General features: G+C 34.9%; 1 protein-coding gene across 3 annotated transcripts; it reads right to left on the minus strand.

Moving 5' to 3' along the window:
- Positions 1 to 513: 513 nt before the first annotated feature.
- On the minus strand, positions 514 to 9,571 carry LOC132303194 (filament-like plant protein). 3 transcript variants are annotated; one of them, XM_059800353.1, is made up of 5 exons: positions 9,109 to 9,571; positions 8,089 to 8,282; positions 5,982 to 6,162; positions 3,469 to 4,811; positions 514 to 1,135 (listed from the first exon to the last, which is right to left on the minus strand). In XM_059800353.1, exons 2-5 carry the CDS (start codon positions 8,197 to 8,199, stop codon positions 764 to 766), a joined length of 2,007 nt encoding a protein of 668 aa, XP_059656336.1. In that variant the 5' UTR covers positions 8,200 to 8,282; positions 9,109 to 9,571; the 3' UTR covers positions 514 to 763. The 3 variants fall into 3 exon arrangements, with proteins under 3 accessions (XP_059656336.1, XP_059656339.1, XP_059656338.1); XM_059800356.1 differs by lacking the exon at positions 9,109 to 9,571 and adding an exon at positions 8,980 to 9,087; XM_059800355.1 differs by lacking the exon at positions 9,109 to 9,571 and adding an exon at positions 8,383 to 8,814.
- Positions 9,572 to 12,461: the final 2,890 nt, after the last annotated feature.

Here is a 12,461-nt window from a genome sequence, read left to right on the forward strand (position 1 = left end):
CTCTCTTTGTTGCTGTAAATGGAAGGATTGCCTTCACTAAATCATATTGCACAACATTTTTTTTCTTTAACACAAATTTTGTCGTTCGTTTTTTTTTTTTTTTTGGTTAACCCGGGGTATCTGGAAAGGCACGAATCCTTAGGGCCCCTCAACAACCCGATTAATTTCCGAGAGCCCGGAAGGACGCCTTTCCACCCGGGTCGAGTAAATCACTACAGGGGTAGCGGAGGCTAGCCACCAAGAACACCCAGCGGAGACTCGAACCCAGACCTAAGGCTTATGAAGCACTTAAGTCAATATTTAATACAATAAGAACCCTTTTTTTTTCAGTTGGTTTTTTTTTTTTTTTTCCCCCCGGAAATTATGTCAGTTGGTTGTTGATTACAAGTTTATTGAACAAAGACAGTTACCAGTATAAAAGAAAAAATAAATGGTATCATTTGACACTTGGACCATTCTTCCTTGAAGTTACTTCCAAACTGTATCACATAAGAAAAAAAAAAAAAGAGTAACTAAAAGCAGAAACACAGCTGAGTAATTTAAAATATAAACAGAAGAATACAATTTCATTTTTTAGGTTTATAAATCATTTTTTCTTCTTTCTCCTATCTGAGTTCCCAAAGAGACACCATATGTTTAAATACAACTGCTAATTCACAAATATTTTCTGTGCCTTGCTAACAAAAAGTACACTACATGCTTCACAATTGCAAGCCCGAAACATATTTTCCATTTCACTTTTTCTATTCTCACTGTTTTCATTTCAACTCCCGCTCTTAATCCTAGGGAGAAACTCCCTACACCCATTTTGATTCTTTTCAGAAGTGATGATGGCCGGGCTCCCTAAAAACAATGAATCTCCGTCTCTACTATTTTTTAAAGGACCTGAATTACCATTAATTAGCTTTGAAGCTTCAACATCTCTTTGTAACGTGTACAAGTCACTAGAATCCAATTTCTGTGATTCTGCACCATCTTCAGGAAACTGCGATCCTTCAATAGGGAGCTCCGACGACTTATCTGAGTCGCTTAGGAAGTCTTCTAGTGTTGCAAGAGCTTTCAACTGTTGGCCAAGAGCTGCAATAGTTTTCTGGCACTCTGCAAATTTACTGGCTGCCACCGCTAACTCATCGTCCTGTCATAGATATAATATGAGAAAAAATCTATCAAAACAGTAAATATAAGCACAATGACCTATTTAGTAGTTATATATGTTTGTAGAAACACAATTTATGCAATTACCCCTGCAATGCCCTGCTGATAAACCGATGATAATAGTACATGTCAACCAGGGGGATAGAGATATAAAATTTTTAGGAACCCCCCAGGTGCTCTTGTAGTAGGCATTGATTCATTGGTAATGTGGTCCTACTCTTCTACTCGTCATGTTTTAAAGGGCAAAAAAGAAAAGGTTTGAATTTTGATCCCATAAGTTGACTAAATTACTAACCAAATTATCACCATCATTCCTGTCATTATCCCAAAAGAAGGATAGACAACATTAATTCACTTACTACAATCATTTCTATTATAATCTGTTTCTAATATGATATTTATTTTTTTTTAAATGATATCTATTAACCATATCTAATGTTAGTTTTGGTCGACCTCCTTGTCTTTTTACCTTTAACACGCACTAAATCTTTCTTTTTCTTATTGATGCATTTACAAGTCTACGCTGTATATGTTTGCACCACTTAAGTTTCCTTTCTCTTCATTTATTACTGTGGATGCCACTGCCGCCACTCCTAATATGTCCCTCAAAATATTAATTTGTAAGCAGTGACTCCTATTATCCATCTCAACATTCTCTTTTCACCTACATAAATGAGTTGTTTTTGTTTCTTTTTAAAGTCCAACCCTCCACTCCACGTAAGATAGTGGGCCTAATGACTGTCTGTAAAATTTACGAACATACGACCCTATCTTCTCCGAATTCCTAAAATTGTTAGTTAAATGAACTTACTAGAAACAACTCCAGCAACAAGCAGGTCATACCAAAATTCTGGAATAAGGACCATACTGGGGGGTTCAACGATTGATTTAAACATGGAGAGATCTGGATTGTGAGGCCCAGTTGAAGCCAGTGCAGAAAGACCTGCATTAGATTCTTATCCTTGCAATGTAACATGGGCACTTTTTAAATGTATGAAAAGCCGGTTACACAAAACACAACACAATTTGTTGGGTAAAGTTATGTATGACACACCTCAATAAACAGATGATATACGTATCAAATTAAAGAAAGTGACAAACCTATATACACTTTACTAGAAGTTACATGAATGCTTTTTTAATATGGTCTTACATGGAGGGTTCTTGGAGTAAAAAGCTTGCATTAGACACTACCTTACAGATGCATGATTTCATCCTATCACATGGAGGAAAAAAAACTAGAAACTTCTATGATTCAATCATCTCTTCATGTCCTTAGACATGCTTTTTAGATACATTCGGCACATCTAGATGAAAACCTACCCACATCACATGTTCTCGAGTTCATGTAACATTAATCCAATGTTAGCTTAGTGTCACAGCCTTGGCGGTTTCCAAGTGTTCGTGCGGCCATAGATATTTTCAAGCACTCTTGAAGTGCCAAGTCAACCTAGCTACCTAGCTTTCTTAGTAAAGAGAAGTGAAGGAAGAGAAGTAGACAAGTGAGCAAAACAGAGTTTGAGTGAATGTAGCTTGTATTGCTCCTGGAGAATCCTTACAACTTGGTTGCTTGGTGTGGGACAAATGAGCTCCCACGGTCCCACCCTATTTTGTTGGCCACGAGCCTTACAATGAATGACTAGGATATGTAGAAGTGTCATCGATCCAACGGCCGGGAGTATTCTAGAATTGGGTTCTAGAATGCTCCAAAAAATATCTAAGACATCTCTATACAATGCTAGATTACTCTAGAGAGTTCTAGGCAACACTACAACTCTAGATAACTCCACACAAGTGAAGTGAAGTATAGAATGTTTTGGCCACGCAGACTACCTACGTCATCATCCTGTTGTGCACCTACGTGGCGTTTGTGTGGCTTACATTCCATTGCGGGGTGTGACAATAGGCTCATGGCCATGCATGCGGAGCTTCCCGTTATTTTCAACCCGAAAGAATAGTAATCTATCAAAGCTACTACTAAGGTTCCAAAAAGATATACTCTAACTTATACTACGGCCATCAGAATTCTGAAGGCAAATAAAAAAAAACAACCTAAATCTCTATCGTTTATGGATCCGAGGGGGCTCATATACGAGATTTAACTGTTCCATTTTCCCAGTGGAAAACATTAGGATTTTAATAAAGGTACAATGATATGGCAGCGTAAGCACTAGCTTCCACATGATATGGCCAAAAACTTTCAAAATATGGAAAGATTTAACATGTTGCTTGCCTCCTTTAAGACCTGTTCAGCATCACTCATGCATTTTAAGGATTAGAAAACTGAATTAAGAATTTTTTAAGTGAACTGACCTGCTTTATTTTCAACATTTCACTAGAACTTGCTGCATTTCGGAGCTCAACTTCACGTTTCATTCTCAAGATCTCCTCTTCCAATTTCTGACACTTGGAGACAGATTTCCCTGACAAATCCCTTTCCCTTTGAACTTCTTTGTCCAAGGAACCAACTTTCAAAAGCAATGCTTTTATATCAGCTTCTGCAACTATGAGTCGTGACTCTGCCACTTCTCTCTTTGAATCACTAGCCTCGAGTTCTCCCGCAGTTGCTCTCCTTGCTTCATTTGCTGTAGCTAACTGAGTTTGCAGCTCTACCAACTCCATCTCTGCTTCCTTTAATTGATTCCTTGATGTATTAAGCTGATTCTGGCACTCATGTAGAGCCATATCCAGTTCCACTTTCTCCACTTCCATCTTCTCCAATTTCTCCTCCAGTTCAGCTGTCCGATTGATCATGGCTTCAAGATCAGCTTTTAAAGGCCCTACCCCACCACTGGATTGATCTAACGAAGCTCCTGACTCAGCACAACAGCTTCCACTTTCTGTCTCAGGTAATGCTGCAAGCCTTTCCATTTCGAGGAAATCATCCATGAGATTAATCTCAATTGAAGGGGCCATAAGTGTTCTTCCAGGAGCTTTCTCATTCTTAAATTGATCAAGCTCTGCTATCAAAGCAGATGCCCATGAATCAGAATGGCTTGGCTCACACTCATTTGGCTCCATTCCACCCATCTTGCGGGTGTCGGTTTCAACAACAACCAGTTGCCTCTCCCCACTATCTGATTGGCTATCTGTGAAAGATTCAACAAAAACTGACGAAGCAGTAAAAGACCTGTAATCATTACCAGGTGATGCTTTGCGAGCAACAGCTTTTAGCCTGCGGCACTCAGCTTCAAGCTTAGCCACCTTCTTTATGCTCTCCAGATGTTGCTTGCTAGCTGTTTCAGCGGCTAGGGTGCTCAAGTCCCTCTCAATAGTCCTATGTTGTAGCTCCTCAGCTCTAGAAAGAAGCTCAAGCTTGAGGGCTGAGTTCTCTTTCTCTGCAGCCTCAAGTCTAGGATTAAGATTAGCATCAACAGAGATGGAAGCTTCAGTTCTAGACACCTGCAGTTGGGACTGAAGCTCCACAAGATGACTCTCGAGTTCAGACTTCGTAGATTCCCATTCACGAGTTTTCTCGGCAACAGCTTCACGGGTCTTCTGCTCTTGCTCTTCTCTTGCTTGTCGAAGCTGTCTTAGACACTCCTTGAGTGCTCCATCAAGGTGGCCAACACGATCTTCAAGGGCAGAGTTCCTCTGAGTTGCAGCCTCAAGTTGTTGCTTTAAAGTGAACACCTCCCTTTCAGCCTTTTCCCATCCTAGAAATTGAAATAGCAAAACAACAGCCTAACACTTGTCAAATCATAACAAAAACAAGCAAGAGCATATGCAGACTTACTGCAGAGACAATAATATACCTACATTTACTAACAAAACAACTTAAATCCTCAAGTTGAGGACAAATGTTATATAAGAAGAAACATTGAAGTTTTAAATTAAACAAACTTTTCATGTAAGAATGGCTTAATGACAATGTATCTATGGTTCAACCAGAATGTTTAAAAAATTAAAGTATTTCCCAGCAACACACAACAGAATGACAAAGTTACTAGTATGGAAAATGCACAGAGAAACAACGCCAACAAATGAAACGAAAGGAAAAAGTATCGAGTATCGACCTTAAGAGAGAAAGGGAACCAAACAAAATATTTTTTTCTTCTTCATATTATCATACAATCAAAGTAGCCATAAAGAGAGAAGGTTTGAAAATATATGGTGGGTAATCATCTGCTGCAATTTTGAGAAACTTAATTCCAGTAGCCAGTTTTGGTTATGCTATTGTGGGATGTTGGCCTTGCCAATACAAGGTGCTGGCAGGAGTAAACTGAATACAAAACTAACATTTGGTATTGTTTGCGCAAAGTGTCTGCTATCTAACTTGAACCTGACTCATGCTTGACAGCCCAGGCCCCAAGAACTTTACCATTTTACCAAGAAATAGCTTCTTAGTTTAAGAGAGGTATTATTTGCACAAGGTGGCTGTTATCAGACTTGAACCTAATTTCTCATGTTAGGCAGTGGATTTTATGATTGCAGCAAGCAGTAGTCCCCCAGTTTAAGAAACTTGAGTCAAGACATTTGTGAAGAGTGGAAACCATTTCCCTTGAAGAGATTAGGAGAAAATTTAGTGAACACAAATAAATGAAAGACATAATTATAATAGTTTAGCCAAAAATTATTTTAGAACAAGTAATGAGCATGGTTTCTTGTTTTGACCTAAGGGGAAGAAATTACATGCCGGAAACTCCCTCTCTTTTATCATCCTTGGTTCTAACCATGTGTTCTCTCCTATTTTCATATTGTAGGGGTAAAGATGGGCCTGACAATCCTTTATAATACCAAAATTAATACTTACTACAACAAGTAAAAATCCTGGTGCAACACAGTTTCCTACTTAAATTTCACATAGAGATAGAACCAAGTGATACCTGAGACAGCTTCCTCTGCAACTTTGGCATGCTGCTTTACCAAGTCTTCCTTGGCACTAATTGTAAGAAGAGCTGCTGACAGTTTATCTTTTAGAGTCTTCACACTATCATTAACTTCTCCATCACTTGTAGCACCTTTAGATGTGACTTCTGGTGATTGAGTAAGATGGCTTGAATATGCCTTTGGTAATAAACCAAGATCCATCAGAATTTATCAAACCAATAATTTTAAAGGATAAAGGCAATGTTAAATGCATCGAATAGGAAAAGCTGTAGGAAACCTAAAATTATAATTTTCATCTTACAAAAGATAAAATCAAGGTAGGTTACATAAACTGCATAGAACATGCTATTGATTAATTCCACAAAATAATGAAATCAAAGATAAGAGAAAATTAAATAAGATTCAACAATATAGTATTTGTGGTTTCATCCGGTTAACAATTTTTATCCAATGAACCAACAGGTCAGTGGCCTAGTGGTACCAGGCTCCTACTTCTCAAAGGGAAGTCAGGGCATGTGTGTGTGAGTACCAATTAAGGAAAAAAAAAAATTATCCAATGGTAAAAACAAAAAATCCCACTTAAAATGCAAGTTCCCAAATTGTTTTTGTTTTCACATAATTGTTTACCATTCAAAGGAACCCAGCATTGAGTTAGTTGACCAGCATCATGGCTATTTGAATTTTCCAGCCATTACCAGGTTCAAGGATGATAATTTTATCATCAGTGGATCAATTATTGCTTCATTTTGTGTCCTATTCCTTGGTAGTTCAAAACGTTAATGGAAGCAGTCTCTGAAAGTTCCAGGTATAAGGGGGAGAAAAAACAAAAACAAGGGTTGTAGCCTAGTAGTATTCCTCTACCTTTTGAAGTGGCACTGTGGCAGGTTGGGGTTTCAAGTCCCATAAGGGTAAAGTAAGTGGGAGTATGTGTGCTAAAAAAAAAAACTGTTTCCTAGTAGTATTCCTCTACCTTCTGAAGTGGCACTGTGGCAGGTTGGGGTTTCAAGTCCCATAAGGGTAAAGTAAGTGGGAGTATGTGTGCTAAAAAATAAAATAAAAAAATAAAAAACTGTGACATGTTATTAAATGAAAAATAGTAAAATGCGACATGTTATTAAATGAAGATAGATTCAACAATGATTCTGGCAGAATGCTTGCAACAAGGAAAAGTGGAAAACTAGTATTTTGGTCAACTGTGGTCCAGCAAATATGGATATCCACACTTGTGGATATCCACAGAAATGTGGTCCACTGCAATCTAATGGTAAATAACCGAATTTCTGAACAACCACCATGATTGATCTGGAAATTTTCACCTGTCTTTAGATAATTTAATAGAAGTGCTATAGCAATTTTAACACTCAAGGAGTTTGAGTCATGGATATTTGACATAAAAGTGGAGCTAATCCAAAGCTCAAACAACTTCCAATTATTCAAGTTTTCAAAACTTTTCTGGCCCAAAACATTTTACATATTTCCAGACAAGGTACCATCCACCTTTTGAATAGAAAAAAAGTAGATAAGCATGATAAACACATTCCTTTACTAAACTAATGTCTCAACTGATTCCTACTTATCTACCTCTTTTCTATTATCCAAGCAGGAAAAAGAATAAGGGAAAAAAAAAAAAAAGAAGAAGCAAATTTCAACTCTTCAAAACATGTAAGTTTAAGGATTGCATAACCCGATACTCCAGAATTTCATAATTAACAAAGAAAATTTTCCCTATATTTATTGGATTCAAGTAGCCTAAAAGATGTATGGAAAGAAAATAATTCAATGTCCTACTAGAATTGCTGAGATTATTTTCTTGACCTCTGAAAAATGAAAACCTCAGGATAAGGAGCTTCAGGATTAGGTTTGTTTTATCTTTTACTTCATATTAAATTATCTTTAATAGAAGAAGGAAGTATGAACCTGATAATAAACAAATTAGTCAACTCACCATGACAGATTATAAGCATAAAATAGTTCATGATTAAGGATAAGCGTGGCGACTATGAGGGGGAAAAAGTAGGTGGAATAAGCAAAGATCATGGTTCATACATTCATATAATGAGCAAAGAGTGATATTATTAAGAAGACAATAAGAAAAGGACTAACTTGATCATCAGAGAATCTATCAGAATGAGATGACATTGATCCTGAACTTTCAGCTTCACCGGGACTCTTCTCGGAAGACTTTCTCCGCCACAGCCAACTCCTTCTGTCCATCTTGAACTCCAGAGAAGGAACAATCAGTATCTCTTCACAGACACTTCATCTTCAATTTCACCCATCAATCCTTCAATTGGTTTCTGACAAGTACAACAGCACAAAGGCTAAGCAAATTGAAACCCGTGTGCTTCCACTTACACACAAATTATACAACTCAAAAAAGCAAAATATGCATAAAACCTATAATCCAAATTCCAAAACCAATTCAGGACCTCCAAAGTATGTAACAGAAACCCATGAGGCAAAAGGGGTCAATTTTTCTCAAATAGCTCAAATGTAAAAGAAACCCAAAAATGGATTTTTGGGTGATTCTCAAACTTTGCTTAGAATCAACTCCCCAACCATCCAACCACCAACAAAAGTTGAAACCCTTCTTTTACAAGCCCTGGAAAGAAATTAGAAAAGTAAAGGTACGATGTAAAATTGAAACCCTTTTTGAACCCTAAAACCAATTGTCTTTTACTTGAAACACAAAATTTGAACAACTCATCTGATGGGTACCTCTCAAACCCCAATCACTGTCAAGAGAGAGACCAATAAAACAAAAACCAACTAAGAAATCGCAAATACCCACCACAAAATCTGCTTTCCTTTTTATGGTCTGAATTAAGACTGGAAAATTGAAAATAGGCCTTAAAAGAAAATCATTAAAAAAAATTACAGACCCGTGAAAGCAAAACAGCAAACCAATTTCGAAAAGTAAAAAAAAAAAAAAAAAAAAAAACACGCACACACACACACAAAACAAAGATGTAAACTGAGACGAAAAGAAGGTACCATAAACTGTAGCATCGATCAACCATTGATTGAATCACAAGATACCCAGTAAAATTATTGAGAAATAAGAGTTCGTCTGCAGTGTATAGAATCAAATAACTGATCAAAAAAATAATAATCTGTAGAGACCTGTGGAATGACAGCAACAACGTAGACGATATAGAAGAATAGAGAACTGTCCAATCTGTTGGGACTGACATTAAGATATTTCTTCCACCAATTTGTATTCAAAATTTGACAACAGAGAAAAGTCTGAATGTCTAGACTCTATAGACTAAAATCTCTCTCTCTCTCTCTCTCTCTGTATATATATATATATATATATATGTTTTTTCTTTCTCTCTCTCACCCTAACTTTGGGGCTTTGTTTTTCAAATGGAGATTGCGTTATTCCCGCTCATGGTTGTCTGGGCTTAACAACCGCCACTGATAAATTAATGTATCCACTGCAGACGGCAGAGAAGCCCTCTCTCTCTCCTCTCTCTCTCTCTCTCTCTCTCTACACTTTCAGAATCGACTTTTTGCTGTATTTTTGTTGGTTTTTGACTTTTTCCCTCAATGATTAACGAGATTAACGCTACACACCTCTGAGCAATAATAGAATAATAAAACAAAAAATTACTGCTAATATTAATAATAAAACAAAAAATTAGTACAAAAGAAAGACAATAATACTACTAACTATAGTAAGAGTAATAATAAAATAAATAAATGAATAGGTACTAAAATATTGGTGGGTTTTAATGTTGTTGTTATATTAAACAGTTGGGGCGGGTGAGAGGGTTGAGGTTAAATGACTCGGATGAAACCAACATAAAAAGATGAATCAAAGTGTGCAGAAAAAAACTCGGATTTAATGTGTTCCACGTCTCCACACCGATGGCTCTGGTTGAACCACCGCTAATTGATCAATGTTATTATGTAATTTGAGTCCACGTATCATAAAGAATTTTTTTTATTTTTTTTTAATCTAAGGATATAAAAACTCAAACAAAGAAATAACCATAGAGAGAGTTACCATTTATCAACTAGATCACCATGTAATGCCTACTATATTATAAGAAATTGTGTCATAACTTTTTTACACTTATCCTACTTTAGACTGTGTCAATGGATTGGCTTTCAACCTGGATCCACTAAGTTAGATATAAATGGAAGTATATAATCCGATAGGGTGTCCATCCTATATATATATATATATATATATATATATATAAAGAACATATAATCCAATTTCATGAATTTCCATCTTACCTATATATATATATATTTTTTTTTAAAAAAAACATATATCCAATTTCATGAATTTCCATCTTTTATATATATATATATATATATATAACATATTTCTATATTTATTTTTAAAAAAGAATTTTTGTGTTCTATAAGACTAACAAGTAACAACAGGGTGTTTCCAAGAGTTTTTTTACTTTTTTATCCCGACAATGGTTAGTAGGTTATTGTTAGAGTTGCACAATTAATCAGATTTGATACTAGTTGTTGTGGCGGAAATGCAAAATAAACAATACTATTTAAAGAATAAACAAGCAATCACAGAACACAAGATGTACATGGTTCAAAGAATAAACAAACAATTACAGAACACAATATATACATGGTTCACCCAAATCTTGGGGTTACGCTCATGGAGCACACCGAACAAATTCACTATGAACAAGATGAAAAATTACAATGGAAAATTTTCTCCCAATCTTTCTCAATTACTCTCTCTTGTTTTTGGCACAAATTTATATATAATTTCCAGACCCTCTAAAATTTGATTAGAGTTGATATTTATAACCAATAAAGAAGTTAAATCAGATCAAAAAACTAAATTTTTCCTAAAATTTAGTAGTCTTGAAATTTTCAAATAATTAAATATTTCTAAAAAATAATTATCTAATCAAACTTCACAAAACCACAACACTTAGTAAGTAAGGGGAAGAGAATCGAGCTCTAAACTTACAGGGTGGGGGGCGAACCCATAAGTTTGGAGTCACTAAAGGGATGACTCTTTACTACTACTCAGGCAACACCGCAATGCCAATTTTTATGAATTTCTATTAATAAATAAAAAATACAAAGAGTTTCTAAAAGCAAAAGAACATATTTCTATATTTATTTTAAAAACATATTTATTTTTTACTTTTTATTTTTTCTTATTGTATCATTTATTTATTATTATTTAAAAAAAAGAGATTTCTTAGAAATCTTTATGTTTTTACGTTCGCTGTGTTGGGGCTTTATAATTATATATAATCTGATTCGGGGTATGTTGGCTTTATACTTTTAATCAGATTATATTTTGGTATTTTATTTTTATTAAATATTCCTAATCAAAGACAAACACTCCTACAAATTAATATAAAATTATAGGGAAAAGTACTCTCGCGACCTAACTACTAATACTCATAAGAATTTCATACCAACTAAAAAACTATAATTTTACTTGAAAAATTAAACTATAACTTTACTTGAAAAACTATTCTAGACCAAAATCACAAAAAATAATTTATTGCATATATATATTTGGGAAAATTTATAAATAATCTACTTAACTATGCATATTTTTAAAAATGCTAACTTTTTAAATTTATTAGGTTTGAGTGCCAACTTTATTCATAACAAAAGTATACAAAAATATTATTTAGACTCTTTAATGGTCTTAAATAACCTTGTCTCTTCCGAAAAGTACGGTTGTGGTTCTAAGTCCATAAACTCTATTATTTCCGGTGACGAAGTCCAACAGACAAAATGTAAGAAATTTTTTTTAAAAAAAAAATACCTATTAAGCAAATATCTTGATCTAAACAAAAATACCCATTATATAAAGATATATTGTACTCATCTAATATAAATATAAACAAATAAACTAGAGAAACCCGAAAACAAAAAAACAAAAATTGCAATTTCAGCTATCACCCATTTCTTTCCTTTGGATTTTAGGCTTCCATTTGGTTGATGCTTTTTCGAAAAACTCATATCAAATTTAAACAAAAAAAAAATTAAAAAGAACTTTTGAACTTAGAAGGAAACAATTTTTAGTTGTTTTGATGACCCAAAAGAAAAGGATAGCAGTGGTACACAGAAGTGATATAAAAGATGGGTTTTGATAAGGAAAACTAGTGAGATAAAATGGGTTTGAGAGAGAAGAAATAAGGAATAAGCCAGAGGGGTTATAGTTAATTTCTCTGATTTTATTGAAAAGGAAGAAGGTGACAACAGAGTTGAAGACTTCGTATGGCTCATGTTTTGAAACTTGTCCAAATGACGATCACTTAAACTAGAGAACCTTAAAACTGGCCATGTTTTGTCTGTTGGAACTTGTCACAAGAAATAATGGAATTTATGAACTTGGAAGCATGTGGGACTTTTCAAAAGAGACAAGGATATTTAGGATCATTAAAGAGTCTAAATAGTGTTTTTGTATACTTTTAGAATTAGTTGATAAATTTAGCCGTCAAATCTATTAGTTTTAAAAA

The sequence above is a fragment of the Cornus florida genome, unplaced genomic scaffold (genome assembly GCF_030987335.1).
Source record: "Cornus florida cultivar Cherokee Brave unplaced genomic scaffold, ASM3098733v1 CherokeeBrave_3.0.0_Hap2_Chr04, whole genome shotgun sequence".
In the NCBI taxonomy this organism is placed as follows: domain Eukaryota; kingdom Viridiplantae; phylum Streptophyta; class Magnoliopsida; order Cornales; family Cornaceae; genus Cornus; species Cornus florida.

What these genes read in the sequence shown, in the direction of transcription:
- LOC132303194 (XM_059800353.1), bottom strand. Translation starts at nt 8,199, where the DNA reads ATGGACAGAAGGAGTTGGCTGTGGCGGAGAAAGTCTTCCGAGAAGAGT. An exon ending in ATAGATTCTCTGATGATCAA is followed by an intron (nt 6,163 to 8,088) that starts GTTAGTCCTTTT and finishes TTATTACCAAAG; the next exon opens with GCATATTCAAGCCATCTTAC. An exon ending in TGCAGAGGAAGCTGTCTCAG is followed by an intron (nt 4,812 to 5,981) that starts GTATCACTTGGT and finishes TTCAATTTCTAG; the next exon opens with GATGGGAAAAGGCTGAAAGG.